This window comes from Struthio camelus, chromosome 15, assembly GCF_040807025.1.
Source record: "Struthio camelus isolate bStrCam1 chromosome 15, bStrCam1.hap1, whole genome shotgun sequence".
Classification (NCBI taxonomy): domain Eukaryota; kingdom Metazoa; phylum Chordata; class Aves; order Struthioniformes; family Struthionidae; genus Struthio; species Struthio camelus.
In genome coordinates this window covers 12,982,609-13,003,683 of record NC_090956.1, presented here as the reverse complement: position 1 = coordinate 13,003,683, position 21,075 = coordinate 12,982,609, and the positions used below count along the sequence as shown (strand labels likewise).

At 42.2% G+C, this 21,075-nt stretch overlaps 2 protein-coding genes and 1 non-coding gene across 19 annotated transcripts in view; 1 reads left to right on the top strand and 2 right to left on the bottom strand.

Moving 5' to 3' along the window:
• Window positions 1-9,397, bottom strand: part of LITAF (lipopolysaccharide induced TNF factor) — a 102,064-nt gene extending 92,667 nt beyond the window's left edge. For 8 of the 15 annotated variants that reach the window (XM_068908859.1, XM_068908857.1, XM_068908858.1 and 5 more), the window contains exons 1-2: window positions 9,320-9,397; window positions 6,231-6,322 (exon numbers count right to left, since the gene is read on the bottom strand). The gene's annotated coding sequence lies outside the window, so the exon portion shown is untranslated. Of the gene's footprint in view, window positions 1-3,039; window positions 3,224-5,920; window positions 6,067-6,230; window positions 6,323-9,319 lie in introns of all 15 variants that reach the window. The other 7 variants (XM_068908866.1, XM_068908854.1, XM_068908865.1 and 4 more) reach the window with 3 other exon arrangements.
• Window positions 9,398-9,411: 14 nt separating this feature from the next.
• On the top strand, window positions 9,412-19,683 carry LOC104149707 (uncharacterized). The gene is made up of 2 exons (XR_011134750.1): window positions 9,412-9,504; window positions 16,772-19,683. It is a non-coding gene; the product is annotated as an uncharacterized protein (transcript).
• TXNDC11 (thioredoxin domain containing 11) overlaps window positions 19,102-21,075 on the bottom strand; it is a 37,376-nt gene continuing 35,402 nt past the window's right edge. For all 3 annotated transcript variants that reach the window (XM_068908847.1, XM_068908846.1, XM_009683490.2), the window contains one exon: window positions 19,102-20,339. In XM_068908847.1, the coding sequence (XP_068764948.1) occupies window positions 19,712-20,339 (628 nt within the window). In that variant the 3' untranslated portion in view covers window positions 19,102-19,711. The remainder of the gene's footprint in view (window positions 20,340-21,075) is intronic.

The window sequence follows — 21,075 nt, the reverse complement described above, 5'->3', positions numbered from 1 at the left end:
AGATCCCTGAACTACATTGCCTGGCAGTCTGGAGTTAGCACTCACATTCTCTAGTCTTTTGACCTCTACTCACACTTCATTCCTATTAGCCATCTGAGCACATTTTGGATCTCTCTGCTACAGCTGTTGATCTGTATTTAGTAAACAATGTCCTGTTAATCAGAAACCACATGACTTGGCCATATACCAGAAGAACCATGGTAACAGATCACTTCAGGCCTGTCTGCATCATAGCAGTCAGGAAAACCCACTCCATCAAAGTTGCTAATCTAGATTTGTCTGCTCTATCATTCAAGAGTCATAGCCAGGTTAAATCCATCCTTGGAACAGATACATGAACAACAATTGACTGAAGGTGTTCTGCACTACTATCCGGGTTTTAGTAAGTATTAGCAATCTGAATAAAATACTGAAAAGCAATCTAGTCTACTAATACAGTCTAAGCCATATAAGTTGGCATGCAGCTTATCTGGTATCTATCTACACTCCAGCAAACAGAAATAATCTGATATCACTTAAAATGAAAATACAAGACACAAATCATCGCACTGATCACAACTCCACCCAGACATCTGATGAGAAATAAGCTCCATGAGAAACCATACACTGCATAAAGCAAAACTGCTCACAAATATAACTATTGGCATATGTAAATTTCAATGTGGTAACATCTTTCATATTTGAGCACATACAAGGTTTGTTGTTTTTTCTGTTCCAAAAGCGTGTACCTAGTGCCAACAGACTGTTTCTGGAACCACTTCATATCCAATATCCTGCACCCCATCTGAAGCTACATTTACCGTCTTGCCATGGTTATGATGCCTCAACAAGAAGTCAGATGGAACCTTGGGATGCTTGGGACGTCTCCATAAGTTGCTGGGATGGTACCAAGTCTCACTGTCTCCCAGTGCTCCATGTTCTCCTTTAACTTTTTTAAGCATCTTCCTACTACTCCAGATCCCCTGTTCTCTGTTTCCCTGCTAATATCACCACAGAGCTCCCGATTCTTTACAGGCCGAAAGGAATTCAAAGAAATTCCCTGCATTCATAAATTTCTGCTCTCTCCAGCAGTACCATTCACCTTATGTTCCACTACTCAATATGCAATATTTTAAGAGCCCTAGCACAGCATATTGCCTCTGCTAGCATGCAGCCAGTGCCATAGGCCAGTTGCTAGCATGATAACAACCACTGTGTCTCACTCTGAAGAGGTCCAGACTATCCTGCTACTTCATTACTTGTATAGTAGCAACAACGAATAATAGCAGAGAAAATGAAGAGGCTCATCTACTCTTGACTTTCCCTTTAAAGTGACACGGCGTTCTCTAAAATGGAGAGCACATATTCAGGCAGGGTATAAGAGCCATCTAGGAAATAAATAGGAATAAAATAAATGTCTTCATTTTTTTTTGTAAGTATAATAGAGATTTCAATGTAATAAAATGATTTGATTTCTTACAGCAATTCATATCAGCTTCACAGAATGTGCAATTCCAGTTTCAGAATCCTGAAACATGGGGAGAAAAAATTCCAAATATTTTCTGCAAAAGTAGCAGTTCAGTCAATAACTGCTGATTGGAGACCGCACTGTAAGGAATACTTTCAGTTTTTATTCTAGAGGAAAAAATGAAATGCAATGCTATTTAGAAGTCTTGAGCATTCATCCTGTGGAACGTGCATTGCAAGGCACTTAGTATTGTCAGAAAGATATCTTGTCATTAATGACTAATGACTAGTGCATAATCCTGCAGCACAGTCCCTTTATCTGACAGGACTGCACTCAGGGATGACTTGCAGCAAGATTACCATGGCATGGTTGCTAGGTGGCAAATATAGTGCTTAGAAAATATTCGATGCTGACAGCTACTGTAAACTGTTTTGTAGGGAACAGCCTTATCAGTGCATTAACTCGACTGCAATAAAGCATTTTCTAAACTAGAGCTATTCAAAACAAAAACATTGTAAAAATCAAATTTACATTGAACTTTTGACATATAGACCTTAACTCGTATTTATCCCAAAAAAAAAAAAAAGATATTAAAACAGAATTCTATAAAAGCTGAGTCAGCTCTTCTGCTCCTTGTGCACAGATCCCAGGCACTCAGAACTCTGCCTTCCCTGAACTTTGGGGGGACGTGGCACTGCTTGACTCAGGCTTCTAGCTGATGCAATGAGGATGTAAAATTCGACTTGCAAAACAGTCAAGCACAAATATACATTTCTTGTGCACCATTTACCATACAGAGTTAGCACCTCGAATTCCTTTGTCTACCCCAAGGATTTGCATATGCAGGTAACTATACCACAGTAGCTCCCTCTTCCTAGATTCACACCCTGAACTCTGGTGGCGTTGCAGCTTTCTGGTTTCCTTCAAGTGATGTGGTCCTCTACACAGTGACCTGTGCATCAGCTACTACCACAAACCTCCATTTAACCCCCCTGTCAAAGTCCCTCCTACCCCTAACTAACCTGGTTACAGAACACTAATAATAGTTATCATGTAATAAAAAGTATGAGAATAAAGGGAAGAGCAGACAGGCACAAAAAGATTAAGCTGCAGCAATGAAAAGAAAGAAGAAAGAAGAATGAAGGCCTTTGCACAAATAGCAGCGGAACAGCCAATGGCTCAGCTTCTCGTATAGTGAGTAATTGCTAATATTCAGGAAATTAATCTGCACATCTTGACTGTAACTAAAATAGTTACTCATAATCATACTATTATGTTTAATAGACTTTCCTGCTAATAGATAAAGTAGCTGCCTCATATATGAAACATTGCCTATGATCAATTTTCTGATTGTTCTGATGCAATATTTCCTGTCTTGTGTTTCACAGGTTGTGGATTGCCTTCCAGGATCCTAGAGGAGTAAACAACAATGAACAGACAAAATTTACCAAGAAATCTGCAGAAAAATTTGATGACCAGAGCTATCAAGAGTCTAGAACCATTTGACTTCATTTGTCAATTCAGGCTTAGTTCTCCAGAATGTTTACAGCTCCCATTTACATCACTTAAAAGCCATTTTGCCTCTAACTCACCTCTAGCTTCTCTACCAGCATTAGGCAGTTCTAATCATTGAGTTCAGTTGTAAATGTTTTCATTAGACTTCTGGGCTTTGTAGGGATCATCTGTACAGTGTTTTCAGTTTTTCTGTAATGGCTGACACTTCGAGTTTGGGATAGCGCACTGAACTTTTATTGTGACTTGGTTTCAAGAGGGCTCCTAAAATATAAAGCAAAATAATGCAAGTTGGCATAACTGTTGAGATTATCAAGGGATTTCCTTTTCTTTTGGCTACAGTAGGGAAGGTTCAAACTAGGCTACATCCAGAGCGGTGCTGTACTGCAAGGTAGACTTTCACAACAGATGCAATGTACCGGTGTCAGCTATGATTTGCAGCAGTGCACTTACTCCGTTTCAGGGAACGCTTGCTCTGAAAAGCAAAACCATGCTGACAAAATCTCATAGGCCTGTGAAGCAACATTTCTCCGATCTGTGAATTTCTAGCTGTATGTGAACGTAGCTCAAGTAAACGGTGAAGCATATGGACCTTATCATGGAACTTATTCTACTCTGTATGCTGAAAAAACAAAAAACGTGCTTTAAATGTGCAAACGGGTAAACAATTTTTCTTGTTCTGTGTCTCCCCAGCTAACACATTCAAAATTAAAATACGTGTTTTGAAGAACAGACAAGAAATATGGCCTGAGTAGGGCAAACAGTAGACAGGAAAGAGCTACAAACTTGGTACTCTTTGAAAAAAAAAACTTGATTTATGTGATCAAATGCATTAATGGTGGTAAACTTCAGAAAGAAAAGGTTCAATTCCAGTCTACAGGATCTGGTAATTATCTGTCCTCACTTCCAAAATTGACCAAGAACTTATTATCAACAAGAGCAATATGTATACACTAGGATTCCTAGACAATTGGATTTTTTATACATGGAAGGAAGGAGGAGATACTCAGTAAAACTATGCAGGCCATGAAGATCAAACTCTTGCTGATCTAATCATACCCGTTTTTGCAGTCCTTCACTGTCATACTTAAGAAACAAGTGGGGAGCTCATTGCAGACTGTTTTTCCTACAAAAAAGGGATTGCCTTGTCACGGTAAAAGCGTACTCAGGGCTGCGCTACTGATGACAGAAGGTACTACAAAGGTGATAGGCTTATCAAGAAGGGGTAAAGGCTGCTACCTACAGGAACATAAAATATATGGTCTTCTTCCAAGGATGATGGAAAGGAACTAAAATAAAAAATTATGGGCTTTGCCTCCAGTCTTGGAATAGGGAATAGCTTTGTTGCGTATGTCTTTGTGGTTAAATTAAACTGAAGAAAGTGCTGAAAGACTCTCCTGCTCACAGACCTGGTTTCCAAACGTATATGGAAGAATGTATTTTTCAATATAACACCGTTACCTGTAGTATCAAGCTACACTGTTCCTGCAAAGTGAAAAAGTTTATTACACTCCCAGATCTTTCAGTCAGGAATCGGTCACCTTTCATATCTACTACAGGCATTTCCTGCAGCCTCACTACAAAGCAATATTTTATTTCCCTAACACCCATATGATGTCATAGTTAAAGTAATTTTTTGATTCAAAGTAATAGCCTGGAATGATGGGAAACTATATACACCAAGATACAGTGAGTGAGTCTGAGATGGTGGCATCATCAGATGCCTCCTCTCGGTAGGCTCCATACATTTGACTTAAAGCTTTATGAATAACTGTTGCAGAAAGGAAATGCCAAGGTACAAATGTCTTTGCACCTTGTTTATCAGCCTTAAGATGCAAAACCAGCTTCCAAAGTATGGAACAAAGATGCTCCAGCATAGCAAAAGACAAGAAGTTTCTCTTTATGCATATTTTGAGGCAGTAGAATCTAAATGAATAGGAGGTAGCTGTGCTGCAGCAAAACAAAGATGCGACTTTCCTGTGTCAATAAGACGTATAGCACTGTTTTCACCTTTCTAATTATCATCTATGTAATTACATACAAGAGCTGTTCTTTCAAGTCAGAAGGCAAGGCATGCAAGCAGAAACACTTCTTGTCCCTACTTAGATTCTAAGCCAAAAAGGGCTTCAACCCTCTGAAGCCTGCAGCTAAGCTTATGCTCAAATGGGTTTTAAACAATCCTTTCTTCCTGGCCGTTTTAAGTATGACTCACAGTCTATTATCATCACGAAGAACCACTTACAACACTAAATAGAATAAGAGAATTCAACATTGCCTTTACTGCTGTGACATGAGAACTATCTTCTGAGAACTTTCTTTAAGTAAACATGGTGGGTATTCCTGAAGGTGGAATTAATGCTGAAGAGAACTGATTTTACCACTCAGCTATACAGTGAGGCTATACTCATACTGATCTTAAAAAGCCTTTTACATTTTAAGTCATAACAAAATCAGAGTAAGATACAGTGTGGACATGGGACCACAAATACATAGAAAAATACAAACGGACATTCAGGATGGCAAAGGCTAACCAGTGATCTTATTTTGTAATGACTACGCTGATCACTAGCCAATATAAAACAACAGACATGCTTATTCCCATATTATCAGGAACATCAATTGCCTTTACTTGCCAGCCACTGAATAGCAAACACACTGCAGAACCTAAAATTGTGATATTAGTTGAACCTGTGACAATCTCATTATCCTTCTTTCTTTCCTAGAAAACTTCAGTTTCCTTCACTACTCAGCCTTGGGCCTCAGAGTTTATCTCATGCACTAAAGCTGCAATGACAAGATGTCACTAAATAGCTTTAGCTTTGCGTACATGAAAAAAATGTCCCCAGTTTAGTGGACAAGCCACAGTAAAGCAGACATAAGCAGCCAAATTGTTAATACGCTGAAGAGGCCAACCACTACGTTATGTATCAAACGGCAGAATGGTTAAAAACAACAACAAACCTGGAACTTTCAGCCATAGGAAGAGCTGTGGGGAGCCCAGTCTCATTAGTGACTGATTATAAAAACCAGCAGGTGCTTTCTTAAGCACAGCAATATGGGAAGCTGGTAGGTTTTCGTAGCAGAAGGATGTGAGAACGCAGCTTGCCCTGGTGAAGGAAACAAGTCTCACTTCAGTATTACCTTGTGAGTTCTGTATGTGAAAATTAAACAGTGAATCTGAACAGACTCTTCATATACTTTTATTTTTTTCCAGGTGCAGAGCTAGATTCCCTTCCCTTCTGAGAGGTGAAATAAGAAAGGATAACATTACCTGCCCAAACTCCTGGAGGGACTCAGGTTTGGTCCCCTTTTCTTCTTGATACATATAATTTACTGTAATCACAAGTATGCTCTCCAGTGGGCCTGTAAATAAAGGTGTAAGTTGTCACTTACATCTCCTTGAATAGAGATAGTTGCATTTTGTCCTCTTTAAGAATCCCTTATAGACTTAAAGACACATGAGAAAATGCTCTATGGAATTGTCTGTCTCCCTGATAAACTTTCTGGAGTGCAAAAATGATTATTAAAGACATTTTGCACCAAAGAGAGCTACAAAGCAACAGAAAACTGAACAGGCACCATAGATCCAGTGAAAGCACATCTGTTGTCTTTCCAAGTAGGAACAGAGGAAATAAGAGCATTTTATTTTGCTAGCTACCACTTCAGAAGTAACGCAATGCACGTCCCTAATTAAAGGAACGAGCACTGAGAGCAGCCATCCAAAATCCCATAGCTAATGGAAATACCAAGAATATACTTGGAGAGCGTAACCAACAGAAGGAAGCTCTGAAAGAGGTAGGTTTAAAACATCTATGTTAACTATCTGAAGTTGAGGGACATGATGTGAATTTGCAACAGTGGAAACAGTTTATCTCTAGCAAAATAAAATACAGGTAAATCTTAATCTGATAGTGAATTTCTCTAACAGTTGTATAGTTCCTGAAGAGAAACCAAAGAATCTCTATAATTAGCAACTGTTAAAATCAGCATTTCTAGAAACTATGCTAGGGATAAGATTAGCTCTAGCAAAAAGATCAGGTTGACTGTGACAATGATTATAGCTGACATTGGAATTCTGCATATAATTCCCAGTGAGGTCAACAAGTATATGTAACGGTTTAAATTGTTGAGTGCTGTGATAACAAAGTGTCAAAGCAGGAGAGTGCTTTAAATGATGGTATACAATTCAGAAAACTGCTGAATGTTTGCACACAATATGAATGTTGAAAATATTTCATCTCATAGAAAAAAATGTAATATTGTTTGCTAGGAAAAGAAAACTATTTCCTATACGAGCAGGTTGCATGTTCATAGTTCTTAATTACTTGTGCATAGCTAAGGCACAACAATAAATGAATTGGAGAAAACTTTCAATTTCTCATTACTAGCACAGCTGAAAAGCATGCTACTTGATTGCTTTAACCGAGTCTGCCAGTATGCTTCACGAGTTCCCTGTAAAATACTAAACGGAGTTCTTTGTGCTCTCCAGCTGTGAGGATCAGGGGTACCTAGGGCCCTGCCCTAGCTATAAGCCTTAAGCATTAATTGGGGACAGGTGGAAGTGACGAAGTAAGAGGAGAAGGTTTCAAGCAGTTCTGAAGGATTAACTGCCCTGTGCTTTCTTCATAGCAGACTGGAAACTTTCCCATGCTATAATTCTGCACAGATCAAGCAGCCCATTAGCAAAGACAAGAAACTGATGTGAATGAATCTACTTTGTTCTCCGTGTGATTTACTAAATTTGGGTTACAAATCACCAAAAGTTTTGCAAGGACAAAAAGTTTTCAAATTATGCTAAAAGAGATTGCTGGGCTTCTCTTACGGCTTAGAGCTGTGCTATTGCTGTATGACTTTTACCAGTCAGTTCTGTCATAATTGCATTCACACTTTTTGTACAAAAGGGCCTGACCTTTCTCGCTAACGTGAATGTCTTGCTGTTAGGACACTCATATCACACAGTGGAGTGCCCGTTTGTGGTTACGTATGTAAAACAAGCGTGTCCGTAGGGATTCAAGTATCTCAATGGGATTTAAACATCATATGAAAGTTCTGCCCCAGAGCCTACCTCTGCATCTGTTGACAGAAAGATTAGTTACTGTCATGGCCAACGTTGCTCTGTCAGACCAGCCAGACCATTCGTTATTAATAGTGAAGGTAAACCCCTGGTAGTACTTGATCTTGCACTTTCTTTTAAAAAACAAAACTACAAGGAGGCATGCTTAGGGTGCTCTGTACAAGACAGCCGCTCTGCTAATGCTCCAGACTGGCTAATTAGGATTCAGGAGCAGTCCAGCATCACCATCTAGACTGCAATTTTAGGAAGGCCTACTAAGACACCAAACTGTGTGAGCAGGGCTGCACAGCTTCCAGGAAAAACATGTCTCATATGCGGACAGTTTTGAAAGTGAGTACAGATCAGGTGCCGACTGTATCCTTCTAGGTACTGGGTAATATTTAGCTTGTCATTGAATGAGAATGGAAAGGGGACAACACATTCATGACTGTCACAAGCCCATGGCAGACAGAGTGTTAGTGCAGGGAACAATTACTTTTCCTCACTCGAAAGCCGTGCAGGATATAAACCAGGATCTGAACACTGTAAAGCGGGTGCTTGTGTAGGCACAAAGTGCACAGCAACTTCTGAACGCCTGTCACGCTCTATTCCCTCCAAGCTTCCTTGGCTGCAGCTCTTAAGACTTCAAACGATTGTCAAACAAGCTGAGAGCTGTTTTGCCAGCAACCGTCCTACCACATCAGAGAAGTGAACGCTCCATGGTCATCTTGCTGTGACATCAGTAACGATCAGTGCAGCGGAAGCCGGGAGGAACCCTATTTTGGGCAACTTCCTGATGCAGTTACGCCGTTACTATGCCCCCATAGGGTGATTTACTAAATATGGTGGAGACGGTGGGAACGAGATCGTACAGAACACGTTTGGGAAGGGATGACCTCAGGGGGAACGAGCCCAGCCCTGCTCGGGTTGGGCTCTTCGTGCGGTGCGCCCAGGCCCAGCCGGATGCTGTCAGCACAAACAAGCACAGCGCTGCCCCCGGGGTCTGCGGCGCAGCGGTCGTGGCGCACTGCTGCGGCAGGAGCCGCGGAAGGGCCTTTTCCCGGGGCACAGCTCTAGCACAGCCGCCTTCGCACACGCGGCGCGGCCTGGCGCCCCCCGCCCCGGCGGCTCCGTGGCGGCGCTCCTCGGCGGGCCTGAGGGGCCGCCCGGGCCCAGCAGCCGCGGGCGAGCCCGGGGCCCGGGTCCGGCTGTCGGGGCCCCGCCGGGCGGCTGCTGCCTCACGCCCGCACCTCGCCGCCGGCGGGGCCGAGCTGAGGCGGCAGCCGGAGGAGGGGGGGAACTTTTACCTCAGCTTCGCCCCGGCGAGCGCTCCCGGCGAGGGGCGGCCGCCGCTAACGCCCCGCCCCGCGCGCGCGCCCCGTCAGCCGCTGCCGGCCCCGCCCCGCCCCCCGTATAAGGCGGCGCGAGGCAGCCGTCGCGCCCGCTGTGGCGTCGGTGCGTGCGCCGCGGCGCGCGGAGCCCCTCAGCCACGGTGAGCGCCGGGGGGGTGGGGAGGGTGCCCGCGGGGGGGGGGCGCCGCTGCCGCCGCTGCCGCGCCGCCTCCTTTCCGCCCCCCCCCCCCGGGGACGTCTGAGGGGCTGCGTGTGGCCGCCGCCCCCTCGGCGGAGCGGCGCGGCGGCGCCCCGCAGGCCCGGAGCGGGGCCGCTGCCCGGCGGAGCGCGGGCGCCGGGCGGGGTCTGGCGCTGCGGCCGGGGGTCGCTGGGAGGCCGGGCGCCGCGCGGGCGGCGCCCTCGGCCCCCCCCCCCCCCCCGAGGCGGGCGCAGGTGCGGGCTCGGAGGGGCCGGAGCTGCCGGCGAGAGTCCTGACTCGATTAAAAGGTCGTAGAAACGGTGCGGGCTGGGGCTGGGGCGGCCCCCCCCCGCGCGGGGCCCTGCGGTCTGGGAGGCTCTCGGGAGCAGAGTATGAAACCCGCTTCGGCGGTGGGAGAAGCGTGTGGGAGCTGTGTAGCTGGCATTAGACAGAGCCGTTAAAAAGAGTGGCGCCTTTCGATTTAACGTTTGTTTAAAACAATTTAATGTTGCCGTTTCAGCAAATTTGCTAATATGTCGGGAATTAAGCTATGACATGGGATGTACGTATACATAGCATGTTACCTCTGATGACTGAAGTTCAGGAGCGATGGTGTCATCTCATCCGGACAGGCTTTTCAGTAGAGCTAGCCGTGGATACAACAAATTATGAATATAAATGAAGAGCGTGACGGCCACTTTTTCTTGTGGTTGCTTCTGTTGAAGCAAGCGTGGCCTGAACACTAGCAACCTCCTCCCAGGCCCACGTAAATTGGGCTGCTTGGCTCAGTGAGGGTTGCAGCACAAACCTGTTTCACTGGCTGCGCTATTGCAAATGTCCGTGAACTCTTGAAATTGTCTGGATGTATCTGGAAAACTCACCAGAGTGCAGCTCTGGCCTCTCTTCATCTTCTGTTCTTCTGTAAAATATTGACTTCCCTGTAATTTAACTTGGTGTAAAGCTTTAAAACTGATTCTTGCTCAACTGTAAGGTACTGCCCTACACCTTGTGTTGGAGCTAATTGCTGTTCTATTTAATGCTATTAGCAATCATATTTGCTTCTAATGTTTCTAAGTGTTGCCCCACTGCTAAGTTGTTTGAATTCTCCCTTCTCTCGGAAGACTGCCCTGGACAGTGAGGCCTATCCATAACCAGTGAGCTGCAGAAAAGCCTCCTTTAGCCTTCTTCCCTTCTCTTTTATTCCCTATCATAAGTATAATAAGGGATGGGGGGGAGGAAACTTGCCCTGAAGGATTCTACTGCTTGGCAGCTCCTTGCTTCTAAAATAACCTTTGACCAAGTCCCAGTTTGTATCATAAAGAACTATCATTAAACTGTAGCTAATTGAGAAGAATGGTGATCTTGCTTTTTTTGAAAGTAAAAAAGCCCTCGTGCAAACGGGTACAGTGAAGTTTGAGCACTCTGTATACCGAAGACCTCTAATGCAGGGTTACGTGGGAGCTATGCGCGCTAGTGTGCCAATGGCGTAATGACAGTTCTGATCTCCCCTGACTTTCTCTTCTCCTGTCTTACACTGGCAGCTAGGATGCTCTTGCAATAAGCTTGCAGTATGCCTCAAAAGTAATATTACTTATGGATTTTGTACAGTTGGTAGCATGCTTATTTTGTCTCTTAAGGATCTTAACGTGGAAGCTTTTTAACGAAGCAATAATCTGACTTTTGTTATTGTGTGGGTTGTTTTGTTTAAGTGAGAAACCTCTTCAGTAGTTTTATTCACGTTTCCCTTCTCCTGGCCCCATTCAACTTTCTGTAGCTGAAATATTGCAATAGAAAGTATATCTCTTATATGCTAATAAGCTATTTCCTTATAAGATACTGGTATTTGCACGTTAAATGTACTGCTGGAGCACTTTGATATGTTTGGGTGAGCTGTACTGGATTTACTTTTGAAGCTTCTTCCTATAGCCTTGGTTTCTAATTTAGCAATAATTCTGCAGAAATGTGCCTACCGGTATTAACTGCAATTAACTTGGCAGCAGAATGCCTGTGACCATGGAAAAAATGGGTTTAGAAACTGTCAAGCCAGCCTTGAGTAGAACTTGCTGCTAGTAGCCTCCTGCAATTTAAACCGGTTTCCTGTTTGTCCTTTTGTTATAGTTTCTGGCTTAATAAAACTAGGGAAAAGTTCTGAGTGGAAGCGGTGCTCATCAAAAACACAAAAACAAAATCCAAAAAACTGTTATTTCTAGAAGAGTGACCTACGGAGCTGATGTTTTCGTTGTCTGATTGCTGTAAGAACTGAGATTAGGCAGTTACCCACCAGTGAATCTGACTAATCTTGCTAACGAGTCTAGAGAGATTTAGCAAGTCTTGCTAATCTTGCTTAGATGTTTACTTTGAGGGAAAGTGGGGCGGGAAAGGAAATGACACTAGAGATGCCACCAAATATAAATGGATGGAGCTATATATTCGAAGGAATTGCTCTCTCAACATCTTATGAAGTGGTGAGTGAAGTCAGTGCTGCGCCTGGTGTGCTTATGAGCTTTCTTAATGCAGGTATGTTTTAAGAACAAAACAGTCCGGAAGCTGGTTGTAAGCTCCTCCAGATGAATTGAAGATCTACAGAATGCAGTATTTCTACAGTCTAGAAAGACTGAAGACTCTGAAGACAGCTTAGTTTTGATTGACTCAATTCCTGGTGGAAAGAGGAGTTTGGAGTTGCATATATAGAAAACAAACAAGCAAAAAAAATTAGAGGCCGCCTTGGTAGCTCTTACTAGTATAGTTACAACGTGCAAGGGTACCACACTTGGGTACAGAATTAGAGCTAAAGTTCTCCTGCAGCCTTAGGTATATAGTGACTTAAAGGCAGAAAAATAGCAAACAAGACTGCATCCGAAGCTGATAAAATAACACTCACTGCTACCATCACAGTTACTACCATGCACCATTAACTAGGTGCTTTTACCATTGTGAAGTTGTACAGATGCTTAATATCTGACTCTATATAGGGTGCTGGCTCCAGACTGCTTGAGTGGGAATACAAGGATATGCCTATGTAAAGATGAACTTCTATGCTTTACCATTGTATCACTGAGAAGTGGGAGCTCAGGGAGCTGTTTTGAGAAAGTGACCTTGAATTTTATCCATCTTTCCTTTTTGTAGAAGGTAAATATCTGTGGACACATTTTTCCAAAAACATGTAGGCTTCCGCTCTCCTATAACTCTGAGCATTAAGTATAGTGTGGTACCAAGATGCGAGGAGCTTTCTGGATAGGAGCTAGAAAGGGCTTCTTGATGCAACCTGATTATCCTGGCAGTATTAATGTGAGATCACACTCCTGTTTCCCTACCTAGAGAAATGGAATTACTTGGATGATGCATCCTAAGGGAGTTGTGCCCTTCTCTCACATCTGAATCTGACCTGGATCCTTTGAATTTTTTATCAAGCCAGAAAGCAGTCAGCTTTAAACAAACTAGAGACCTAAGGATCTGGCCAAGAAAGATAGGGGTCTGTAAGTAGCTGTGTACGCTGAAAATTTGGACCCTTGTTTAATAAGGGTAAATCAGTCTTGTACATCCTGGAGGTCCTAGTTCTCTACCTTGTCATCTCAAAACAAAATCACTTCAGATATAAGAGAGCCTAGCCCAGCTAGAAATAACTTTTATATTATAAACAGAGTGAGCATTCACGTATAACATCCTGCTCAAAGACAAGTCCTGCAACTTTCTGTTGTATTTTTATCTACTGCTGTTAACATCTCAGTCTGCTCAAAAGAGCTTTTCTAGTTAGTTGATTATATTAAATACAAATGACCCTTTAGACCAGAACGATAATTACTTTAAACAAAAATACAATGAGAGCACAACTGTGGCAAAGTCAAAGAATATTAATAAGGCAGAGTTTGCTGCGGAGAGTTTGCTGAAAGGTTTTGGGGGTTATTGAGAGAGGGAACACTGTGCTTAGGGTGGGAAAAGGTTTAACATTAGGACTTGTTCAAAAGGTAGGGGTTGGGTTTAAATTGTCTCACAACTTCATGTAAGCAGTAGCAGTGCTATTAAACAGCAATCGCGCTGTTAAATAGCAGTGTCTAAGAACAGTAAATAAAAATTGAGAGCACTATGTGCTTCTTTACACAGGGGCACAAATAAAAACCTATCTCCCATAACTCCTCTGAACCGCTTCTGTGCGCTTTGTCCAGAAAAAGAACGTTCCCAAACTATGGGACATTAGGACTTCTGGGTTCAGCTAGACTCTTGGATATCCCAAAAGAAACGGGAATGGCAAGGGCCCAATATGTAACCCAATAAGAGAAAGTCTTAAGGCAGAATTGTGCCCCCTTGAAGAGGAGCTTTAGTTGCCCCTCAAGTCGAAACTTGAGCACTATCTTAGACAAATACAGACCTATCTGTATTAGTCTAGGGTGATCTGGGACAGTGGTGGTTTGCACCCCTGTTAAAAGGGAGGAGGAGAAATATGTAGTATCACAGGTCTGGAAAGATGTGGGTTCTCTGTTATCTGGCCCTAACATCTAGCTCTTGCTTTCAAACTTGTTTCTCAAGACTGCTTACAAAGGCCTGTGCCTTGCTAGCTGATTATTCTGAGGGTACTGCCTTGTCTAAAAACAGTTTGTCAAAAGATGCTGGTGATACGGGGGGGGGGGTGATGTTGGAGAGGTCCATACCTTTTATAGGTGATGGTCTATTCACCTGAAATCTTGCAGAGAGGCAGCATTTGCAAAAATAAAGCCATTTTCTAGATCACATTAACTGTTCAGTTCTAATAGAAGGGTATGTGCTGCACCAAATTTCTATAGAGAAACCAGTGCGTGCAGGTTGTCGCTGCTGCCAGCAATCACGCAGCTGCTGAACAGGGCTTAATGAGGACTGCGCTGCCTGCCCAAGCAGCAAGGTAAGCCACCTTTTGTGCTGATGCTGAGCTACTGCAGTTAGATCAAACAGCTTTCAGACGTGCTGCAGTGTAAGCATGCCCTGAGAAAAGGAACCACATGAAATTTTCTGTGATGAATAAGGTTTTATTATTATTTTTTTTAAGCATTGCAGAAGTAAGCTGACCATGACAAAATCATACACCTGTCTGTCTGCCATGGGCAAATGGTTCTGCTCTTGATGGTGTTTTGGGTGGTGTGTAGGCTTGCTTAACAGGTGGTTAACAGGTACGCTACAGGTTGTTGGCTGCCCTAGCTTACGGGGCTGACAGTGTAACCAGAGTGCACGTATGCAAGCTAGTTATGTGACACTGGACCCTACTGACACTGGTTTTTGAATTTCTCTTTAGTGGAGCTGTTCTTGGTGATATGGTTACGTGGCAGCGTGGTCGGGTCTGCCAGTTCGTGAGACGTTAGCTTGAGTTCTCTCGGTAAAGATACTGAAATGTAATTGCTTTGACTCTCTCATGTTGAAGCTGTGGTGAGAACTGAAGTACAGGGGATAACACTGCTAGCAGCCTAAATGGTTTTGACTCCAAGCTGGATAGGACTGACTTCTCCTGAGGGGTGTGTATAAAGAGGCTACCGTTGCGGTTGGCTGCAGTAAGGCCAGTGAGAAAGATTCCTCCCACGATTTGGAAGGGTACATGATCCTCTGAGTAGGCTGGGATTTATGCCAGCCAGAAGAGCTCTTCCTTTTTCTTCCAGTACCAAGTGGTGAGCAAGTGTGTTAGCTGAAATGCAGACACTGTTCTTCTGGCCTTTGTTTCAGCAGACCTTAGAACCATTAGGGGCTTTGTCTGCCCTACCTGAAACAGCAGAATGGAGCCCTAGCCTGGCTCCAGCAGCAGTCGAGAGGTCAGCTACATTCCTAGCTAGTAGCTGACTCTGACCTCTACATTAGTATCCCTTAAGCTCTGGCCTTTTCCTAAGGAGCTATGGTAGTAGGGAAGAAAAGGTAATTCTTAGACTTTTAGTGTCTCTCATATGTCCCAGTTTAAGTGGAGAAACTTAAAGGAAAGCTGCCAACTTGTTTTAAAACAACTTTGAAATCTAAAAGATCCACACGACCCCTTAAATAAAGGGTTATGAATTGGAAAGTGAAAGTCGTCTAAGTGTACAAGGAATGTCTCTTCTCTACCAGGCTCCACAGCAGACTAAGGAGGTCTTACAGCTCCTCCCTTCTCTTCCATTTGCCTGCCTGTTGCTTCTGTTCCAATTTCAGCTTCAGCCTTAACTCTCTGCCTTGCTCTTACTGTTTGAAAGCCACTGGGAGGAGCAGAAGCTTAAAACAAGGATATTCCCCTTGTATTTTTTAAAAGTTTTAGACTGAGTTCCACCCACCTCTTACAAAAAATGTATATAAAACAGTATCTGTTGGTGTTTATCAGCTCAGTGAACAAGCAGTTCATGGCAATGTAGTCAACTCTTACTGAATAGAGTAGTGTTATGGACAGGTTTGTTTTAATCCTTTAGTATTACAGTTACATTTTTTCACAAATTCTGGAACTGTGCTTAAGGAAGATATGTTTGTGTATTAAATTTTAAAAGTGGCAAAGGAACAGACTTCTGGCTCTTAAATGTACTCTTTCTGTAGGCTTTCCTCTTTTAAAAAAAAAAAACAAAAACCCAAAACCTAAAGCTAGCTGAATTGCTACCTTCTCGTGGATCTGAGCGCTCATGTGTGATTAAGCATTTCTATTAAATAGACTTAAAACTGTCCACCCTAGACTTCCATTATTGATAGAATACTTTGCTTCCATTATTGGCAGAAAATTCTTTCCTGTGCAAATCTAGGGATGTCCTTGGTGTGAGTAGTCAGCTGGCCAAACTGTGCTTAGTGACTTCTGTGGTAGTAAAACTTTGCTTAGCTTGAGTTGTGGCTATAGCTCCATTATGAACTTTCTACTGTATGTCTCAGAACTACATTAGTCTGTGTATCTGATCTCGTTCTTTTAGTATGAGATAAAAAACTGAACTGGGTTTTTTTTTTTAAATCAGTAGAAACTCCTAGTAAAAACTGTTACCTTTTAACAGGTTATGTGCTATCTTGATGAGCAACTCAAGAGTTTAAGACTTAAAATAAGTGTCGAACTTGCATATTCAAGCTTCTCATGTTCCTACATTTCTTGCTCATTTTATTTTAAGCTAGTTATTCACTAACTATAAAAAAAAAAAGTGTTAGGGTTAAGGTCTTTGAAGTACTGAATAAAAGAGGGCTCTGTGCCCTTATGAAGTGTATCAACCATGAACATAATATTGCTGAATATGGTAAAAGTGCTTAACTTCATCATTAAGTGTCTGTTTCTTCCACTGCAGGAGCTGGAAGATGAAGCAAGACTGATAGAGAGGACAGAAGAATCTTCTTTAAGAGGTCTGACAATCTGAAATAGTGACCATGTCTATCACAGATCACAGCCCCACCACTGGAGTGGTGACTGTTATTGTTATCCTGATTGCTATTGCGGCTCTTGGTGCCTTGATACTGGGCTGCTGGTGTTACCTGCGTCTGCAGAGGATCAGCCAGTCTGAAGATGAGGAAAGCATTGTGGGAGAAGGAGAAACCAAAGAGCCCTTTCTTCTGGTGCAGTACTCTGCTAAAGGACCTTGTGTGGAGAGGAAAGCTAAGCTAACTCCAAACGGCACAGAAGTGCATAGCTAACTTGGAGCAACGCATGTATTTAGACTATGCTTATGATGCGTGTAACCAGCAGAAGAATCTCCTATACTGTGAAGAACTTGGTCACATGCACGCTACTCATCAGAAGACACCTTGATGAGGCTTAAGTAAGCTTTGTTTGCAACTGCATGCACTGAGAAGTTGCACTTTGCATCAGCTGTATATCCTTTTGCCTCTTATGACAGGAGCTGACTCACCTGGCATGAAGTCCATTGCTGGCCAATGGATATATTGGCGTGAAGAGACTAAGTGTTTTTCTTACTTGAACGTTTAGCTGAGCCTATTTTGATGGAACTTCTACTGTAATACTGGTAATGTGAACTATTTTACAACTGTGAACTGTAAATAGGCTGCCAGGAGCTTTTGCTTTGCGTTCCACAGCATACGGGAAGAGAAGATGCAACTGTACACAACGCAGAGAGACTCCAGAGCTGTGACTCCGGATGGGATTCCAGACAGTCAGAACCAAATCTGCAGTTAAAGCTTGCTTCTGCTATTAATTTTTGAGTGCATAGCCATAAAGCCAGAACTCTTGCTGACTTCTAACAGTTTATTGGACTGATTCAGAATACTTTCTTTGAAAAGCAGGAATAACTTGTCAGTAACATCTTGAAGAAGGAAGCATAGGGGCTACAAGAAAGAAAATGATTTCCTTTAGTTGCAGCTAGGTAGTTCAAGCTTTTTGGCTGCTGGTACTGTGAGTTCTCTGATCATGTAGCTACTGCAAGGAAACTGCCATTTTCATGGATTCCAGCCTGGGAACTAATGATGGATACTTATCCCTTGAGGATAGTCCAGAAGGTTTCCAGGAGTTTTAAAATGGCAGTAGAGCAACCTTTTTCCCTTCTGTATGTCTGCGTGTTAAAACTGCAGAAGGGGTTACTTATTAAAACTAGCATAAAAGCAACTAATATAAGGTTTTCCTAAAACCCTTGTTCGTGTACCTGGCAGTTAGGGCATATGTAAACAAGATAGCAAGCCTATTGTTTAAAAAAAAAAAAAAACAAACAACACTTTAGTCTCAAGACAAACTGTCAATTGTGTAATACAGTTAATGTATCTTGTAGATAACTCTTGGTTTAACTCTGCTACTACAAGATAAGTTGAAAAGTCTTTCTTACGAAAACTAATGCTGATGTGGGGAAGGGAGAGCTCTGGGCTGTTTGTGGGGGGCTTCTTAGCTAGCAATGGGCAAGTACTTTCACATAAGGACACCTTTTATTTCCTGCTCTGTGCTGAGACTAAACTATGGAAACTGTAAAAAGATGTGTTAAATAGGATTTAGAACGCCCTAAGTATTTGTGGGGGGGGAGGAGAAGGGACAACACTGAGGGGCCAAAGGCAGCTTACATGATCCAGAATCCTTAGGATAGGCAGGCCTGCTTTGAGACTTGGCTAGTTCAGCACTGACCACTGAACTGTTTTCTACTATGGTGTACACATAGCTTCTTTGTGTCCGTTTTAAAGCTTCAAACACTTTGCTGCTAGCAAACAGATGTACAGTAGGCTTTTTTTCTTGAGATAAGTTACAAATAACACTCAAATCAAACTTCAGCTCTATAGGAAGCATTAGACTACTGCTTCCTGTACACGTGGAATAACTAAGCAACCTACCCAGCGAGCTTACCTGAGAATTACATAACTTTGTAAGAAGGAGGAGAATCATGGCCTAGTCAGTAGTCTCGTCCCTTTTCTCTGGAATAAAACGTTGACTTGCATTCTTAGTGCTCTTTTTTTTTTTTAAATAGGAGACTGTAATTTGAAACAAAACTAATACTGGCAGTAGCAAGAAGCTCCCAGGGTTGCCTCTTGAGTACAATGTGGGGAACAGCTGACAGATGGCTGTTCTTGCAACTTTATATAAGCATTTGAGAGGGCAGTTCTCTCATAGGACTTGCCTGTATGGCCAGACCCATCCACTTAGACTACTGCATTCTAGAATTCCTAAAACCAAAGAGAACAGGAATAATTCAGTAAGATATTTTCTTTAGTTTTGTTTCAGTAGAGAACAGTTCACATATGGCTCTTGAAGATTAAGACAGATATAATGGTGTACAAAAGTGATACAAAGTATTGAAGTTCTGCAATAGAAGAGTTACAGCAAGATGATTTTTGTCCATTCAAGTTTACTAATTATACAGATGAAACATCTCCATTTTAATTCTGCCAACAACAAAAATGTAGAGTGTAGAGGGCAAATGTTGTAAATCACCAGAAAAATATAAACCAAAGGTCCCAAATTAACATTTCCTCTAGCAGCTGTAAGAGGAAGCCAGTGAAAAATAACTGGTCCTTAATCAGAGGTGCTTCATAGTGCTGTCCCTCAAGAAAAAAAAATTGGCAACTTTTGGTTAAATGGATAGGTGTTTGCAAGTTAGTGCAACAGTAAAGTGCAGAAAGTGTTTTCCATACTCCCCCTCTACTTAAACGTGGGTATAAGTTGTTCAAGTTGTACAAAAATACTTCATTTGATTTTCTTTTTCTAGATCATTTAGGGGAGAAGTCTTATTTACAATAAATTTCAATAAAATTTGCATAAATACCTTCCCAATACTGTGTTACTTTGACTTTGTAAGCAATTATCCTGTCCTGTTTTCACTACTGTGCTCTTCCTTGATGGTATCAATATTATCAATTCTTTTTTCCTCAGCGGTGGTGGCAGCTGTTGAAACTGGTAAGTCATTGTCATCAGAAAGCGTTTCCTCTGACTGAGCAGGTTCTTTAGTTTCATCTTTGCTCTGTAGCTTTCCTTCCCTTGATGCTACCAGGATTCTCAGCAAAGTATTCTCTTTAAGGAGATTTTCTGATGCATCAGCCAATTCTTGAAGTTTTTCAGCCATTGCTAGCAATTCTTGATTCTTCTGGTCGTATGTGGCCTGTAACTGCTCACTGTGGAGTTGCAGGGTCTTGTGCTGCTTTTCCAGTGCATGTTTTTGCTGCTGTAGTCTATGTTCCTCTCTTCTAGCTTCAAAAAGCTGTTCTTCAAGCTTGTCATGGGCCTGATGTAGGGCACTGATTTCTGATCTTAACTTCTGAATTTCTCTCTCTAAGTGGGAGATATGTCCTTGCTGTAAAACTGTCTCTTTATGCAGGCATTCTTTGGTACAGGGGTCTGATGAAGAAAGACTTGAGTAATGTAAAATAAACCTAAGGAGATTAGGAAGGTTAACTGGAAAGTCTTCAGGGAACTTCACGCTCTGCTCCTTCCTAGAAAGACATACTAAGTTAATATTGCAACTTTCAGAAATGTAAATAGTGATAGTTTTATGTAAGTATCTGCTCTCTAACTCAAACTTAAAACCAAGGTACTATAGAGAATGGCTACCACAGGAGTTAAGAGAAACTTAAAACTTACTTATATAATGAAGATAAGGTACACAGACTACTTTTTTTTTTTTTTAATGAACCCTATCTGTATTCCAGTCAGTTTGGGTGCCATAAGAATCTCTGCTCTGGCTTGATTGTTTTGTTTTGTTTTTGGTTTTCTTTTGTCTGATAGAAAAATTTTTCTATCAAATTAAGAAACATATTCTACTCTTAGCCTATAGTTGGAAGGAATTTTTTGTAAAGCTTTTTTACATGACTAAACCCCAAAGTGCACATAGTAATATCACTGTTTGGGCGTGGGTGATCAGAATGTATTGATATTAGCAAATGTTAAAAGTTGAAAGAAATCAATTTAAGCGTTCCTCATCCTACATATATTGGTAAGAAAAGTTAAGTCCAGCTGTATAAAACTATCTTTTGGGGAAACATTATTTGGAGCCTATACTGCAAGTTATCCCAGAACACATAGCTTAATGTATTCCACCATTAGAAAGGTATTGAAGGTAGAAGAGTAGTTTGCCTTTAAAACAGTTAACAATCATTTTACACAGAAGCAAGTCTCTTGTGAAAAACAAACCAACCTTTCGACTTGTTCCTCCTGCTGCTTTGCCTTTGT